Source organism: Quercus suber, unplaced genomic scaffold (assembly GCF_002906115.3).
Source record: "Quercus suber isolate HL8 unplaced genomic scaffold, Cork oak 2.0 scaffold_284, whole genome shotgun sequence".
NCBI classification, from domain to species: Eukaryota; Viridiplantae; Streptophyta; class Magnoliopsida; order Fagales; family Fagaceae; genus Quercus; species Quercus suber.
This window is the reverse complement of record NW_027069740.1, coordinates 719,613-736,938: the sequence shown is the minus strand read 5'-3', so window position 1 is coordinate 736,938 and position 17,326 is coordinate 719,613. Positions and strand designations below refer to the sequence as shown.

The following is a 17,326-nucleotide window of genomic DNA, read 5'->3' as shown; positions in this document are numbered from 1 at the left end:
AGGCCGAGTAGGCCAGCCCAATTAGATAATCAGTTAGTTATAAAGGGAGACACATACATAATTTTATTTTAAGAGAGACATCATTGTGAAATGGTGTGTATGTGTGAGTGAAGCGACTCGATTATTCTCCCTTGGAAACTGATTGAGAGACCACACTTCTTGGGCGTAAAGTGGAATTGGAGTGAAGATTAAAAGTGTTCTCAAGTATTTCTAATCTTTTGTTTTGAATTTCACCGCACCAAGGTACGCTATCTTGTTCTTAAATTTTGAAATTTACATAGTGCATGTTATCAATCATGAATGAAATAGATCCATGTTTGTTGCTTCCGCTGTGTGTTTTGTATGAGATACAAAACCAGATTTTCCAACAGTATTGTACACCGTCAATGATTATATATGATTTATGGCCTGATTACACATGGATTAGATTGTATCCTTTGTGTGATAATATAAGCATGATCTGACTTTGAAAAAGTTAAACTAGAAATTATCTTTTTCGGTATTGCATCAAGGTTGCTGATTTATATGCTATCATGTTAATGCTAGGATTATGAAATTTATTCCTAATGAGATTAGGATTATGTTTTCAACGGTTTCTAGCATTATTATGGTTCTTGATCTTGATCTTGAAAACCTTAATGTTTGATCTATGAATCTTCATTCATAAAATCAAAATATGTTTTTGATGGAAAATTGCAAAAACTATAAAAAAATGGTTGATGGAAAATTTTGGAAAATTCAGTTATATGAGTTTCGATCGATCGGAAATTCCTTTTGATCGATCGAATGTACCTTTCGATTGATCAAAGAGGAATCGAGAACCGATTGAGTTAGGCAGAAACTCCATGATGAAATTCTTCATTGTCTTGATCGATCGAGAATTACTTTCGACCGATCGAATGTTGATTTCAATCGATTGAACAGGAATTGAGAATCAATCGAATGAGGCAAAACCTTTGTGATGAATTTCTTCATTTTTTGATCGATCGAGTAATAGGTTCGACTGATTGAAGGCATTGAATTTTGAATTTTCACTTGTTTTTTACTATGTGTTAAAACTTTGATAAAAAGCAAGGCTATGTGATTAATTTTATAGTCCTTAAAAGTTAAGGACATTCATTAATCATTATCTAACTAAAAGACTTGATAAGATCTAAGATGTTAGTTAAATAGAACTCTTAGTCCTAAATTGTTTTATGATCGAAAGTCCTCCATTTATTTTAATTAGAGGTTTTTAATGAGATTAAAATTCTAATTAAAAGGTATATAGATTCTAATAAGATTAGAGTCTTTATCAAGTGCAAGGTTATTAATTGTGATGGGATCACAATTATTTAAGAAAAACCCAAATACTGAGTGGGAGTGCTGAAATAACCCTTTTTGTTAAGTTTATTGTAAAGTGAATAGATACCTTGTCTTGACTTTGAGTCTTGCATTCCATGCGGAGGGTATTTACCTCACGGTTTACATGATTAAACATCTTTGTGATTGCGCGAATGTTCGTTACGCTATTGTGACGTGACTTAGTAAGATCACATCGAATTTAAACAATTAAACACTTTTGATGTGTAGAGTTAAAATTGTGAGGAGATCACAATGTTTTCAGGACAATCCACTTGTTTTTAAAATTTTTAGTGGGAGAGAGATACAAGGGTTGGATCTCACGGCCTCCATTATCAGTTCACAGTAGTGTGGGTAAGCACCTCGTCTTGGCGTATATGCCTCGCGATCCCAAAGGAGGGTGTTTACTTCATAGTACTACAAGATTGAACTTGCCTGTTTAAAGTAGTGTGAACAAGCACCTCGTCTTGGCGTATATGCCTCGCGATCCCAAAGAAGGGTGTTTCGTTTTACGATACTACAAGTTTAAACATTATAAGGGAGATGAAATGTGGCTACACATGATTTTAGGTAATGGTCTACACTAAACTAAGTGTAATGTTAACCTCCCAAAGGAGCTATGTCATTATTACTTAGAGGCTAAAGTTAATACGACATATTATTAGTGTTGGATAAGAGTTATCATGATAACACTAATAATGAGAATAATTCTCAATCAATCATGATGTTTATAATATGCTTGCTACCAAGGAATTATAGACATGGATTGGGTTGTCGTTGCACCTAATATAATATGTTTTTATGGGTTCCATATTATATGGTAGTGGTTGCAAAATATAATGTCCTGGTATTTAAGTTCATAGTCTCAAAATAAAGTTGTCATAAATTTTTGTTCTCTAACTACTATTTTAATAGAATCACATTAACTAAGAAATAATTTTGGACATGGTTCTTAAAGGAGCTGAAGTACATATTTATGTTTCGATTCAGCATTGTCATAATTTCCTATACATGATGCATTTATGGAAGATAGCTTATGATGTGATCATAGTCTCCATTGAAATGTTAAAATGTTACATTGGCTTCTATCTCAATTGTGCTACAGCATGAGATACAAGAGTTAGTACTAGACTTAGACTTTATATTAAGTCTAAATGAGATGTTTGGTATGAATCATATTGAGTGCTAAGAAAGGCTTAAGGAGTTCCAATTCTACATCATTTTATGAAAATGTTTTATTTTTTAAATGAATTGGAATTCTTGGATGTAGAGATTAAATGTTAGTCTCATATGGATATGATCCACAAGCCCTTGTTAGAATCATTTGATCAATTCAGATTGTTTTGAAAATAAATTCTTTTTATATTATCTGAACTGATGAGTGTGTTCTACACAACGAAAGACATCCTAAAAGCTAAGACTAAGATCAATATGATTTAATTCAAATTCTTAACCAAAACCAAAAGGTAAGGGTGCTAAGAAGGGGAATTATAATACCAAACTGTTGGACAAGTCATTTGCTCTAGGAGTTGCCAAAAGGAAATTAGACTTAAAAGTTTGACCAAAAGGAAAGTGTTTCCATTTTGTTAAAGATAAGCATTGTCCATAATTATCTTCTAGATGGAAATTTACATGTCTTACTTTTTAAAGAGAAAGTTTCCATCTTTTGGTATTGTATGTTTTGGCACTTATGTCTAGATTTTATTAATCTAAATGATATTGAAGATTGGTGAAAGATGGGCTTTTAGAACCATTATTTTGTTATATTCTGATGGATATAAAGATAAGTGCAGCGGAAAATAAGTTTTAAAACGGATCTACTTCATTCGTTATTGATAACATGCGCAAAGTAAATTTCAGAATTAGAGAAACAAGAGAGTGTACCTTGAAGCGATGAATTTCAAAACTGAAGATTGAAGCACTTGGGACTACTTTTAATCTTCACTCCAATTCCACTAACGCCCAAGATGTGTGGTCTCTCAATTGGTAACAAAGGGATGACTTGTGAGTGACAAAAACTCACATCCACCACTTTTCAATGATGTTTTCTTGTCTCTATATTTCTGTACGTTTTTCCCTTTGTATCTAACCAATTTATCTAATTGGGCCGGCCTTTTGGGCCTTACCAATTGGGCTTAAGTGTGTGGCTTGGAGTGGGACCAAAAGGGACCAATAAGACACTAGCTCCAATGGGCCTTGGGCTTTTCTGTCAACTCTTGACAAGTCCAAAGTTACCATTAACTATTTTAATACCACTATATAAAAAAGTTGCACTCTAGGTCTTATCTATAAATTATATCCCAAGACTTTATTATACATGCAACCCTTCATAAAATATTCGTAGTAATACAAAGTCATAATTAGACTGCCACTTTGTAAATTACTACATCTTAATCCTTGAGTACCCGTTTAATCCTTTAATGTTATTCATTATATATTTATGAAATCCAATTCCATAAATATATACTTTAGTCTTACTAAAGTGGTTAGGCCTAACTCTGAATAACAAACCATTAAACTTATCTCAAGGGAATACTTTATATCTCGTTAAGAGACTATGAATTCCATCTTGAGAATACATGTTCCATCAACACTAAATGTGGCTGCCCAACATACTGAGGTTTTGACCATAACTGTAGATCTCACTCCTGATATATCAAAGCAACCTACACCTCATGATCAGGTTCATTATTCTCTCAGGATTAAGAGTTCATGCAAATACAAGTCGTGAGATTTATTATTCATTTGACAGTCTTTAGGAGAATAATAATCTCACAGCGGTCCAGTTCAATATGTCTTAACTCTTAAAACATATTAACACATCAACTAGAAGTCTCCACTTCCATGATCAAGACAAATCATCGTAGTTGATATGTTATAGTCTTCGCAGATGAAATGCCCAATTTCATCACCGACTACGAACTATAATTCTGAGTTTACAAAGAACTTGTGATTTATATCTTCTGTGACTCTTCACATAAATCACATACTATGCATCTCATGGACTACATGATAATGTCTGAATATTCATGTTACCATTATTTCAGATAATAATAAAACAAATTTATTAAACATAATATTAAGTCATACATAATGTCAAACACAATGTCACACTTAATATTATACATAGCATCTTACAATAGGATTTAAGGGCACCAATCCTAACATATTCCTAGTTTATGAATTCTATTTAGAAGATAATAAGATCTAAGGCTCCTTTTTGTAAGGAAATAATGTTCCAATGACTTCTTTAAGTCAGTGCATACATAAAGGAGGAATAGGGCTCTTTTAAAGGTAAAATGTTCTAGAAGAAAAATGTTAGAATTTTGTAGGACAACTATAAAATACATTTAGAAATGAGATGGTTGTATTAGATACAGCACAAGACATTATTCGATATATATAACTATTACACTAGTTCAATATCGTAGTGGGAGGATTATCAATTACCAAATAAATTCATATTTTTGGGATAAACTTTTGAAGTCAATCCATAGGGATATGAATTTGATCCTTGGTCCTACGTAAAGGCAATTGATGATATGAATATAGATTATTGGATCAAGGTTATGTGAATAGAATTAGATTCTATTTAAAGTCTAGAACTTGTAGAGGCGCCTAATGGCATTAAGCCTATTGTTCTCAAATAGGTCTACAAGTAAATGAGATTGATAGATTTGAAGGTGCAAACTTTCAAAGTCAAGACTAGCGGTGAAAAGATTTATTTAGAAAGAAATGGTTCTACTATGAAAAGATTTTTTCACCAATAGTCAAGTTTGACTCTATCTAGATTCTCTTATTCATTATATTTCATTTGGATGAAATATGGCAATGAATATCAAGAAAGCTTCTTTTAGTAGCAATCTTGAGGAAGACATCTATATGATGTAACTAGACTTGTTCATAGCGAAGAACCAGTAGCGTTTAGTACGCAAGTTGCTTAAAGTCCATTTATGGACTAAAGCAAGCATATGAATCATAAAATATCATCTTTGATCAAGCAATCAAATTGTTTGATTTTGATTAAGTATTAAAATGCCTTATATGTGTAAAGCCATATAGAATAATAAATCTCTTAATGTACGTTGATGACATTCTAATCATTCAGACTGATGTAGAGTTATTGTCATCAATGGAGTTTTTTTTGTTGTCTAGTCTAGTTTGATATAAAGTACTTAGGAAAGACTGGTCATATCCTAAGAATTAAATTGTGTTAAAATTCAGATATTAGGATGTTGGGTCTATCTCAAACTGCTTAAATAGATTGGATTCTAGCCATGTATAGCATGTAATACTTGAAGAAAGCATCCTTTCCTTTTAACTTTGAAGTTCCTTCATATAGGACTATAGTCCTTAGACATATAAAAGGAAGAGCATATTAAAGACAGTTTCTTATACCATATCAATAGGAAGTCTTTATGCTGTGCTATATACTAGGCTAAATATCTATTTTGCGGTGGGCATGGTAAGCAAATATCAATTGAATCTAAGATCACTTAATTTAATGGGAGTAAAAGCATATACTCAATATCTTAGGAGAATGAGGGATTATATGCTTGTCCACCAAAGTGAGGATTTGATGGTTACAAGTTATACAAATACTGACTTGTAGTTTGATTGTGATTCATAAAGTTGGACTTCAAGATATGTGTTCATCCTAGGTGGTGAAGATGCACATTAAGCATACGTATAATCTCGTTAGAGAGATTTAAGTACGTGAGATATAGTAGTAGAAAAGATAATTTATGCAATAAATCTGACTGAAACTTGTTTCAAAACCTTGCCTTAGAGTGATTATGAATTACTCTAAAGTGAAATAAGTGTTGGATAGATGGTAAATTGTCTTTGAGGGCAAGTGGGAGATTGTTGGGGTTTATGCCCTAAAATCCAATTTATTGGCATGTTATAAGTAATTAAGTTATTTAATTATATGAGACTATTAATGAACTAATGGGACATTATTATAGTCCTTCAGATGCATTGTATATGGTTTATGTGATTTAGTCACAGAAGATATAAATCACAAGTTCCTTGTAAACTCAAAATATAGTTCGTAGTCGGTGATGAAATTGAGCGTTTCATCTGCGAAGACTATAACATATTAACTAAGATAGTTTGTCTTGATCATGGAAGTGTAGACTTGTAGTTGATGTGTTGATGTGTCTTAAGAGTTAAGACATATTGAACTGGACCGCTGTGAGATTAATTATTCAATCAACAACTGTCACCTGAATAATTAATCTCATAACTTCTAATTTCATAGACTCTTAATCCTGAGAGGATAGTGAACCCGATCATGAAATGTAGGTTACTTTGATATATCAAGAGTGAGATCTAATATTCACGATCAAAACCTCAGTATGTTGGGTAACCACACGTAGTGTTGAGGGAACACATATTCTTAAGATGGAATCCATAATATCTTTTTATAGAGACACAAAATATTCCCTTTAGATAAGTTTAATGGGAATTGGTTATTCAGGGCACCCACTTTAGTAAAGAGTTACTAAAACTTATAGTTATTGAAATTGGATTTCAATAAATGTGAATAACTAAAATATTAAACCGGGTACTCAAGGATAAAATAGTTGTTTACAAAGTGACAGTTCTTTATGACTTTGTTCACCATGGATATTTTATGGAGGGGTCATATGATATCATTAGAGTCTTGGGATATAATTTATTAATAAGGCCTAGAATGCAATTATATTTATATAGTGGTATTAAATATAATTAATGGTAACTTTGACCTTGTCAAGAGTTGACAGAAAAGCTCAAAGCCTATTGGAGCTAGTGTCTTATTGGTCCCTTTTGATCCCACTCCAATCCACACACTAAAGCCCAATTGGAAAGGCCCAGTAGGCTAGATAATCAGTTAGTTATAAAGGGAGACACATACAGAATTTTATTTTAAGAGAGACATCATTGTGAAATGGTGTGTGTGTGTGAGTGAAGCCATTCGATTATTCTCCCTTGGAAACTGATTGAGAGACCACATTTCTTGGCCATAAAGTGGAATTGGAGTGAAGATTAAAAGTGTTCCCAAGTACTTCTAATCTTTTGTTTTGAATTTCACCGCACCAAGGTACACTATCTTGTTCTTAAATTCTAAAATTTATATAGTGCATGTTTTCAATCATGAATGAAATAGATCCATGTTTGTTGCTTCCGCTATGTGTTTTGTATGAGATGCAAAACCAGATTTACCAACAGTTAGGAAGAGACTAATGGTTATTGGTTGATACTATGGGCTATAGCAAAATTCGGTAAGCTAAAGAAGACAAAGGTTCGGCGCAACATAGTTGGAGTAAGAAACTTGGAAGGCTTAAGTACACTGGATAGATTAGGTTTGGAGGGTCTTTTGCTGTTCATGTATCCCAACTTCATTCTTTAGTGGATTATTGACCGCTTGGAGGGCGGTGGAGAGGTTTTACGCCAAGGGCTTTGGTTTCCTCTTTGATAACACATTGTTGTGTCGTTCTTGTGTTTGCATCTCTCTTCCCTTAATATTTTCCATTTAATTTCTGCTATGGATGTGATTTTAATTGGTTTAGATTGTTTATCAATTCTGTTATTAGCTTATGTTCATGTTCTACACATTTATTGTTTGATAATAAGCTTGAATCGGTATTTTGTAATTGAGGGTCTAAACGTTCATAGTGTTTTACACGCTATTTGAACATTCAGATCCAATTGAGTTTGGAGAGAGGTGAAATTTATGCAAACCGAGTGTGTTGAGAGTGCATGATAGATGCGAGGCCAGAAAACTTGGTGCTGATGTCTTGCACGGATGCCATTATGTTGTCTAGCTCTCATCGTAGGGGTGTGAGCTCGAGCTTGAACCACTATGAGGAGCATTACTCTCTTGCTTGACGTTCTTTTAGCTGTGGCCTATGATTGTATTGAGAGTGCGAATGTTGATTGTAGTTTGCATGGGATGAGGGTGCCCATCTTCGAATGTGTGTACTCCTTTGAGCTTCAATATCTTTGAAATGAGGCAACAAAAAAGAAGACAATTCCTTGAGGCCGTAATCTCAGCAATCTTGCTCAAAATGTGGAAGATATGTGTACATATATCAATTTCTTCATTAGTGATCAGGTCATGAAGAAATAAAGCTCGAACAAGATTCATGTACCCAGTGCTTGAGAGAGGATAGAGATTGTGAAACATAATAGTTTTGAGTAGCCTCAATTCGGGAGATAACAATGACACCCCGATTGATTTCCCATTTGAGGATATCTCCAAATTTTCTTCGAGAGCATTGCGAAACATATCAATATCCGGTTCCAACTCATCATACACTGGTGGTTTAACAAATATTGGCTAGTTGATGTTCAAAATGATAGCAAGATAGGAAGGTGTGATCGTGAAGTCCTTTCCTCTTACCCAACATCTTAGTTCATCCCCATCAAAGATGGCATTTGCATAAAATTCCTTCACTAGCTCTTCATAAGTATCTTCAAGATTGGACAGAAGGTAGTTCCAATCTTTAAAGGTGAACCATTTTGGAATGTTCATATCGAGAAGAGACCTTTGCTTTGATAGGCCAAAAATGAATTGACCCTTTGTGATAAATTGATCAATTAATTTAGCCAAGTGAATTAATTAAGTTAATTAACATACAAATGCGTGGTAGCACAGACAAATCACCAAATAACTAAATATGCAGCAGAAATTAAATGAAACGGTGATTTATTTACAAATGGGGAAAACCTGACGGCAAAAACTCCACCGAGTGATTCTCTGGTCACCACTCCCGAAACTCTACTATTATCACAGCAAGCAGTTACAAGTAAAGGAATCTCAAGTATCTTGCCAACCTACAGTTGAACCCTTACCCCAATACCCAATTGGACTTGTTCTGTAGTGATAGTTCCCCCTTTTAATGTATTCGCGTAAAATAATTTGCAAGCGCACAAAATCGTAACAAGTAGTAAAGTGTTTTTAGAAAACGAATGTCAAACCCACAAGGATTAACTATGTTATTGAATACTGAAATTCACTGAATTAATTACTATTTGGAAAAATCGAAAATAAATGGAATGCTCTACTGTCTGAATTAAATTGAACTATTTAATAAAAATAAATCTACAAATAAAAAGAATTAACAAAGCGTAAAAATATAACAGTGTAAAAATATGATAAGAATGGATCTAGAGTGATTGATTTCACCTAACAAATCCCACACAATTTATCCTTCCTAATTATTAAATTCTAATAATCTCCCGTTGATGATTAAAAATTCCTTAAGTATTCAATATCTTCTCTCGAATAATATCAAAAATATCTTCAACTAACAATTCCATATCTCTATGTGAATTTAATTAATTGGAGACTCATTACGTACTTTGAATTTTTTGAAAAATCACACTAGTCGCAGTAAAGCATCTCTACTTTCGCTCAACTAATGGTGTTTAATTCTAGAACTAAAATAACAAATCACCTCTCCGTCTTATTGTAATTCAATTGATCAAACTATAATTTGTAAAAAATAGTAAGCATTAAGAATAAGAATTGAACACTCAATCATGGAAATATTAAAAATAAAATAACTCAGAAAATAAATTGTGTGTTCATTGCTAGACTACATCAACGCTCTAGAAAATAAACTTTAGTTCATAATAAAATTGAAAATAAAACAAATAAAACTTATGTTTTTCATCTGAATTGATTGATCAACATGAAGCTCTCGCCTTTCTCCTCAGATCCTCCCTTCAGAAAGACTCCCAAAAGCAAATTCTTCTATGCGGCAACCCTCTTTTCCTCTCAGGTTTCTCCTCCCTTCTTTTTACCCTAAAGAGCCTTTAAATAGGTCAAAGAATCATATTACAAGTTGAATTCCCGTTTGGAGAAAATCCCAGATTTTTAGCTTTACTTAATTGATGATTTTGGCCCATTTAAAGTATTAATTCGGACTTTTGGTAAACTACAAAGTTGTAGCCCTTTAAGTTAAATTGCCATCCCAACTTGAATCATCTCGATTGGATATCTGAGCCGAAAGTTATGCCAAAAATACTAACTGATGTGCAGGCTGGAATCCTAATCCGAATTGGACTTGAATTTAATTGGCTTAGCCCCACTTTGCATGTAAAGCCCTTGTTACCTGCAACAAAAAGATATTATATAATCAGTAACAAAATAACATAAAAGTAAGGCTAAATATGTAGATATGTGAGTACTTTTTTTGTATATATTTCATACACATCAAATACCCCCAAACCTACATTTTTGCTAGTCCTCGAGCAAAACAGATAAAGAGTAAAACAAAACAAAGAAAATATCCTAACGAACCCACTTTCGCTGGAAATTTCGATTGCATTTAGCGTATGCAACAAGCCTTTAAACCCCTAGCTTACACTAGTGGACGAGTTGTAGTCTCGTGAGGGTTTGCAGGTAATATACCCACAAAGTTCTGAGAATGAATACTAAAATAAACAAAACAAAGAAAATCCAAATTTTTTTATTTTTTTATTTTTTATTTTTTATTTTTTTTGGAAATAAACACTACAAATGCTAAAGAAATTTCTCATGCCATCAAAACTCAATGTGAGTGAAAAGTGGTAGCCAACCCAAACATACTTTTAGTTTTAGAATAAACTTGACTCGAATTTCTATTTGAAAGTATGTTTCAACTCATACCTTTCTGGTGTTATCACTCAACAAATGAAATCACTCTGAAATGGGGTGTAACACTCTCAACAATATATGTGAGTGGAATAATGTAAGCAAAATAAAAATCTCACATATAAATCACATGAAAAATGCTTAATCAAGAAAGAACAAGTAGTCTCATGAAAAAATGCCAAAAAGAATTTATACCACACTTTTTATTCAGTCATATCAATATCTGAACTACACAATCTTCAAGATCAAATAAGGACTTTATTAGGACGTAATGTATGGTAAAAGTAAAGGGAATGAAATAAAAATGGGTAAAGGTAAATATAAGAAGTGTTTTCAAGATTTGTTGGAATGTCAACTCTTTTTGGAATTTCAATTCAACATTTTTTTCAACTCTTCTTCTTCAAAGCAATACTCCTTTACATTTCACTTCTCAAAATTTGATGAGAACCCTTTTTATTTACTTCTTTTTGACATTTTTCCTTTTTTTTTTTTTTTTTTCTTACTTCAAGTCGTCACTTATCTTTTGACGTGAATGCAGGCATTTGTGATGGATGCACCCAGTTACTCAACAAGTCACAAACTTGAAGTGCTTTTGCATACTTATATTTCAAGTTACGGTTTGACGTAAGAGTAAACATTGGTAATGAATACCCCTAGTTACTAAGCAACTCATTTTTTTTTTTTTTTTTCTTACTTCAAGTCGTCACTTATCTTTTGACGTGAATGCAGGCATTTGTGATGGATGCACCCAGTTACTCAACAAGTCACAAACTTGAAGTGCTTTTGCATACTTATATTTCAAGTTACGGTTTGACGTAAGAGTAAACATTGGTAATGAATACCCCTAGTTACTAAGCAACTCAAAACATTGGAGTAAATGGAACTCTGTACAAAAAAGAAAGAAAGGCTAATTAAAAGGCTCAATAGGGTGACTAGCGATAATGTATCAAAAAAGAAAAACACATATATGACTCAAAGTAGACAAAAATGGCCTAATCTCATCTCCCAAAGACTAGTATAGTTAATTCAACATCAATGACTTCAAAAGATTCAAGTGTTACATAAAATCATTTTTTTTCTTGGCCAAAAGAAAGAACAATGAGACTACAACAAGGGCAATATGTTACGCACTTCCAAATGAACTTTAAGATTAGAAAATAAATAAATAACCCTCCAAAAATAATGATTGGCTCAAAACTCACAAGGGTTATAGTCTCCACATTGTTATCATCAAGATTTTCTAATCATTTTTATCCTTCAACAACAAGTTGTGTCTGAGTGGCTACATGCATGTGCAATGAATTGAGCATGAAAGCAATGAAATTCTTTAAGCAAGAGTAGTATAATGAACTTAAAACACAAACCTCAAGCTAGGCAAAAGAAAGTTTTTTTTTTTTTTTTGAAATAAATAAAATAAATTCCCTTCCCCCAAACTTAAATTTCACATTGTCCTCAATGGGAAAAAGGAAGAAAAACTAAATAAAAGAATAAGAAAGGAGAAGAGATGCTCCCCTGATTTTTAATTGAATTTTTTTCCTTGAGTTGCAGCCGTATACCCATTGAAGATTTCTTTGGTCTCTTTATTCCTACAAAATGAAAGAAAAAAAATAAAAAATAAAGAAAAAAATATAAAATATAAACATAAAAATAAAAAACTTGGGTTGCCTCCCAAAAGCGCTTTATTTAACGTCTGTAGCTAGACGTTATCCTCTATTAAAATCTTGTGTGTGCAAATTGAAGGACTAATTCCTTTGATGTTAGAAATGGTCCAACCCAAAGCCATTTTGTGTTCCTGCAAGATTCTCAGCAACTTTTTCTCCTCTACATCACTCAAAGAACTGTTAATAATAACTGGAAAAGTAGAGTCTTGGCCTAAGAAAGCATACCTTAAATTTGATGGAAGCGGTTTGAGCTCAAGTTTAGGAGGTTCCTCTGGTGGAGATGTTGGTTGACATGATTTTAAGTCTTCTAGTTTTGGTTGCATTAAAGGAGGAAAGAGTGGTGTAGCCTCCAAATATCTTTCACACTCTTTAATCTCTTCATCATTGAATTTAACAGGTGTAGAGCGAGTAAGACATACCTCAAGTGGTAATTTTAGAAAATCAATTGCACAAGTCTCATTAGCCATGATCACGTCTCGGTCACTTATTTGAAAACAAGAATGTGTCTCGGAAGGAAATTTCATAGGCTTAAATACATCAAAAGTGACCTCATCCTCTCCGACCCTCAAAACAAGTTTTCCTTGCTGGACATCAATTAAGGTTCTCCCCGTCGCAAGGAAAGGTCGACCCAATATCAAAGGGATCTCCTCGTCCTCGTCCATATCAAGGACAATGAAGTCAACCGGGAAGATGAACTTGTCAACTTTTACTAATACGTGCTCAATGACTCCTCTTGGATATTTAATAGATCTATCCGCCAATTGTAAAGAGATAGTGGTCGGCTTTACTTCTCCAAAACCCAATTTCCTGAAAACAGAGAGAGGCATTAGATTAATACTTGCCCCTAAATTACATAAATCTCTATCAAAATAAGATTTTCCTATAGTGCAAGGGATGGTGAAACTCCCCGGATCTTTTAGCTTAAGCGGCAGCTTCTTTTGTAAGATTGCACTACTCTTCTCTGTCAGCATTATTGTTTCATGCTCCTCCAATTTCCGCTTCTTTGATATAATATCCTTCAAAAATTTAGCATATTTAGGCATTTGTTCCAAAGCTTCAATGAGAGGAATATTAATATGAAATTGCTTAAATATACTTAGAAATTTAGAAAACTGATCATCCACATTGTTTTTTCTTAATCTTTGCAGAAAAGGAATTGGTGGATCATAAATTGAAGGAGAATAAGTCTCAAAAGTAACTTCTCTGGATTTTTTGGATTTTGAAGCTCTTTCATTCTCCTTAGTCTTCTCAGCTTGCTCCACTTCTTTCATCTCTGAATCGGCTTCCTTCATCTTTGACTCCTCATTATTCACAGCTTCATCTTGTTTGGCATTTGTTAATTTTGGCTCCTCATATGTTCGTCCACTTCTCAATGATATTGCCTTTGCATGTTCTTTCGGATTGGTAACAGTGTTGCTTGGCAAAGTTCCTGCAGTCCTCTCTGTAAGCATGCTTGAGAGCTAACCAATTTGCACCTTAAGATTACGGATTGAAGCTGAGTTGTTTTGGATCGCCACATCTGTCTTCTGCATGTACTGAATGAACATGTCCTCAAGTATCGGCTTCTTCTCTTGCTGTGGAAATTGCTGAGGTGGTTTAGCCTGCCCTTGGTTATTGTTCCATGAGAAGTTGGGGTGATTCCTCCATCCAAGATTGTATGTGTTCGAGTATGGATTATTTTGACGTTGAAAATTTGACACGTAATTTGTCTGTCCATAACTCGATTGGGCAAAAGGATTTCCCACTTGGCAGTCGACACTTGAATGATTTCCTACACAATGATCACAAACAATATTAGTTTGAATAGCATTAACATTCATTTTACCTAGTTGTTGAGACAAAGTTGCCATTTGTGCCGCCAATGAGGTAATAGAATCAAGTTCTAAAACTCCAGCTGTCTTTCTTGGCATTGCTCCTTCTGTAGGCCATTCATAGTTGTTGGATGCCAATTCTTCCAGAAGTTCATAAGCTGCCTCATGAGTTTTACTCATTAAAGCTCCACCAGCTGCTGCATCAACCATAGACCTGTTTATAGCTCCTAGACCATTGTAGAATGTTTGCACTTGAAGCCATGCTAGAAGGTCATGATGAGGACACCTTCGCAATAAATCTTTGTACCTCTCCCATGCTTCATATAATGATTCACCCTCAAATTGGATGAATGTGGTGATATCATTCCTTAGCTTTGCAGTCTTTGCAGGAGGGAAATATTTTTCTAAGAATTTTTGTACCAACTCCTCCCATGTAGTAATGATGCCAGGTGGCAAAGAATTCAACCAAAATTTTGCTTTATCCCTAAGTGAGAAGGGAAAAAGCCTTAGTCGAAGAAATTTGCAAGAAATTTGCAATATGGACATTAGGATCCTTAAGTGATAGGCCCCTGAACTGGACAGTCTGTTGTATCATTTGAATGATGGTCGGCTTGAGCTCAAAATTATTGGCTTGTAAGGCTGGCCTCCTTATGCTCAATGTAGCTCCATTTACTGAGGGCATAGCATAATCTCTTAACGCCTTTTGCTCTTGATCGGCCATATTAGATAGAGATATGTTGGCCTCTTTCTTCTTTTCTTTCTTGAGCTGACGTAAGGTTCTTTTAATTTCAGGATCAAAGAGTGTATGCTCTGATAGTTTAGATCGGGGCATGCACTTCAAAGAAAAGAAAGAAAACAAACTCAGATGCACCTAATTTTTTTTTTTTTGAATAAATAAAATAAAATCCAAAGTAGTAAATATCTAGCTAGTAATCCCCGGCAACGGCGCCAAAAACTTGTTCGCGTAAAATAATCTGCAAGTGCACAGAATTGTAACAAGTAGTAAAGTGTTTTTAGAAAATGAATGTCGAACCCACAAGGATTAACTATGTTATTGAATACCGAAATTAGCTAAATTAATTACTATTTGGAAAAATCGAAAATAAATGGAATGTTCTACTGTCTGAATTAAATTAAACTATTTAGTAAAAATAAATCTACGAATAAAAAGAATTAAAAAAGCGTAAAAATATAACAATGTAAAAATATGATAAGAATGGATCTAGAGCGATTGATTTCACCTAACAAATCCCACAAAATTTATCCTTCCTAATTATTAAATTCTAATAATCTCCCGTTGATGATTAAAAATTCCTTAAGAATTCAATATCTTCTCTCGAATAATATAAAAATATCTTCAACTAACAATTCCATATCTCTATGTGAATTTAATTAATTGGAGACTCATTACGTACTTTGAATTTTTTGAAAAATCACACTAGTCGCAGTAAAGCATCTCTACTTTCGCTCAACTAATGGTGTTTAATTCTAGAACTAAAATAACAAATCACCTCTCGGTCTCATTGTAATTCAATTGATCAAACTATAATTTGCAAAAAATAGTAAGCATTAAGAATAAAAATTAAACACTCAATCATGGAAATATTAAAAATAAAATAACTCAGAAAATAAATTGTGTGTTCATTGCTAGACTACATCAACGCTCTAGAAAATAAAATTTAGTTCATAATAAAATTGAAAAGAAAACAAATAAAACTTATGTTTTTCATCTGAATTGATTAATCAACATGAAGCTCTCGCTTTTCTCCTCAGATCCTCCTCTTCAGAAAGACTTCCAAAAGCAAATTCTTCTTTGCGGCAGCCCCCTTTTCCTCTCAAGTTTCTCCTCCCTTATTTTTACCCTAAAGAGCCTTTAAATAGGTCAAGGAATCCTATTACAAGTTGAATTCCCGTTTGGAGAAAATCCTAGATTTTTAGGCTTTACTTAACTGACAATTTTGGCCCATTTAATGTCAGAATTCGGACTTTTGGTATACAAAGTTGTATCCCTTTAAGTTAACTTTCCATCCCAACTTGAATCATATCAATTGGATATCTGAGCCGAAAGTTATGCCAAAAATACTAACTGATGTGCAGGCTGGAATCCTAATCCGAATTGGAGTTGAATTTAATTAGCTTAGCCCCACTTTGCATGTAAAGCCTTTATTACCTGCAACACAAAGATATTATATAATCAGTAACAAAATAACATAAAAGTAAGGTTAAATATGTAGATATGTGAGTACTTTTTTTGTATATATTTCATGCACATCATGATGCACGGCTCCCAAGTATGTGACTAACCAATACGCGGATCCCAGTACGCGACTTCAACACCAACTGAAAGAGAGGTTGGTTGCAAAGTTCTTCAGTTCGTCCTACACGATGAAGATCAATAAGATGCTTGGTTACAAAACCCAAAGGTGCACATACACAACAACTTCTTCAGAAGAGATGAACTAGGGCAAGAACTTCGTCTCTGGCCATAATTTGCTTCAACAGAGTTTTCTCAATGCTTGTGCAACTTGTGAACTGTTTGACGGCCCTTAAAACAATCCTTTTATATGTCTAGGGTTAGGAGAAAATAAGGCCCAAAGACACATTCATAGATCCCAAGAAATCAGATCAGAAAATCTGGTTTTATAAATCTCGACAAATAGAAGCTGTCGAGCAACTATCGAGCAGGTGTCGAGCTTGTTTCTTGGACAGACTTGATGAATGTCGAGCAGGTGCACTCCTTCAGCTTGTTTCTTGGACAGACTTGATGACTTCAACACTTGATCTTGAAATCTTGTTTCTTGAAGTATTAAAAACACCTAGAACTACCCAATTACAAGTAAAGTGCATTTTGTCAAAGGATTAGCCAATTACATAAAAGAATGACATAT

General features: G+C 33.7%; 2 protein-coding genes and 1 non-coding gene across 3 annotated transcripts; 1 reads left to right on the top strand and 2 right to left on the bottom strand.

The window, feature by feature from the left end:
• Window positions 1–12,662: 12,662 nt before the first annotated feature.
• LOC136071088 (uncharacterized) lies at window positions 12,663–14,078 on the bottom strand. The gene has a single exon (XM_065781949.1). The coding sequence runs from the start codon at window positions 14,076–14,078 to the stop codon at window positions 12,663–12,665; it is 1,416 nt and encodes a 471-aa protein (XP_065638021.1).
• A 9-nt stretch (window positions 14,079–14,087) lies between these two features.
• LOC111987595 (uncharacterized) lies at window positions 14,088–15,159 on the bottom strand. The gene is made up of 2 exons (XM_024019325.1): window positions 15,014–15,159; window positions 14,088–14,922 (listed from the first exon to the last, which is right to left on the bottom strand). Exons 1-2 carry the CDS (start codon window positions 15,157–15,159, stop codon window positions 14,088–14,090), a joined length of 981 nt encoding a protein of 326 aa, XP_023875093.1.
• On the top strand, window positions 14,707–14,813 carry LOC111987636 (small nucleolar RNA R71). The gene has a single exon (XR_002880320.1). It is a non-coding gene; the product is annotated as a small nucleolar RNA R71 (small nucleolar RNA).
• Window positions 15,160–17,326: the final 2,167 nt, after the last annotated feature.

Coding starts and splice junctions, on each gene's coding strand:
- LOC136071088 (XM_065781949.1), bottom strand. CDS start 14,078: ATGCTTACAGAGAGGACTGCAGGAACTTTGCCAAGCAACACTGTTACC.
- LOC111987595 (XM_024019325.1), bottom strand. CDS start 15,159: ATGGCCGATCAAGAGCAAAAGGCGTTAAGAGATTATGCTATGCCCTCA. Junction 14,923..15,013: donor ATGATACAACAGACTGTCCA/GTTCAGGGGCCT, acceptor CTTCTCACTTAG/GGATAAAGCAAAATTTTGGT.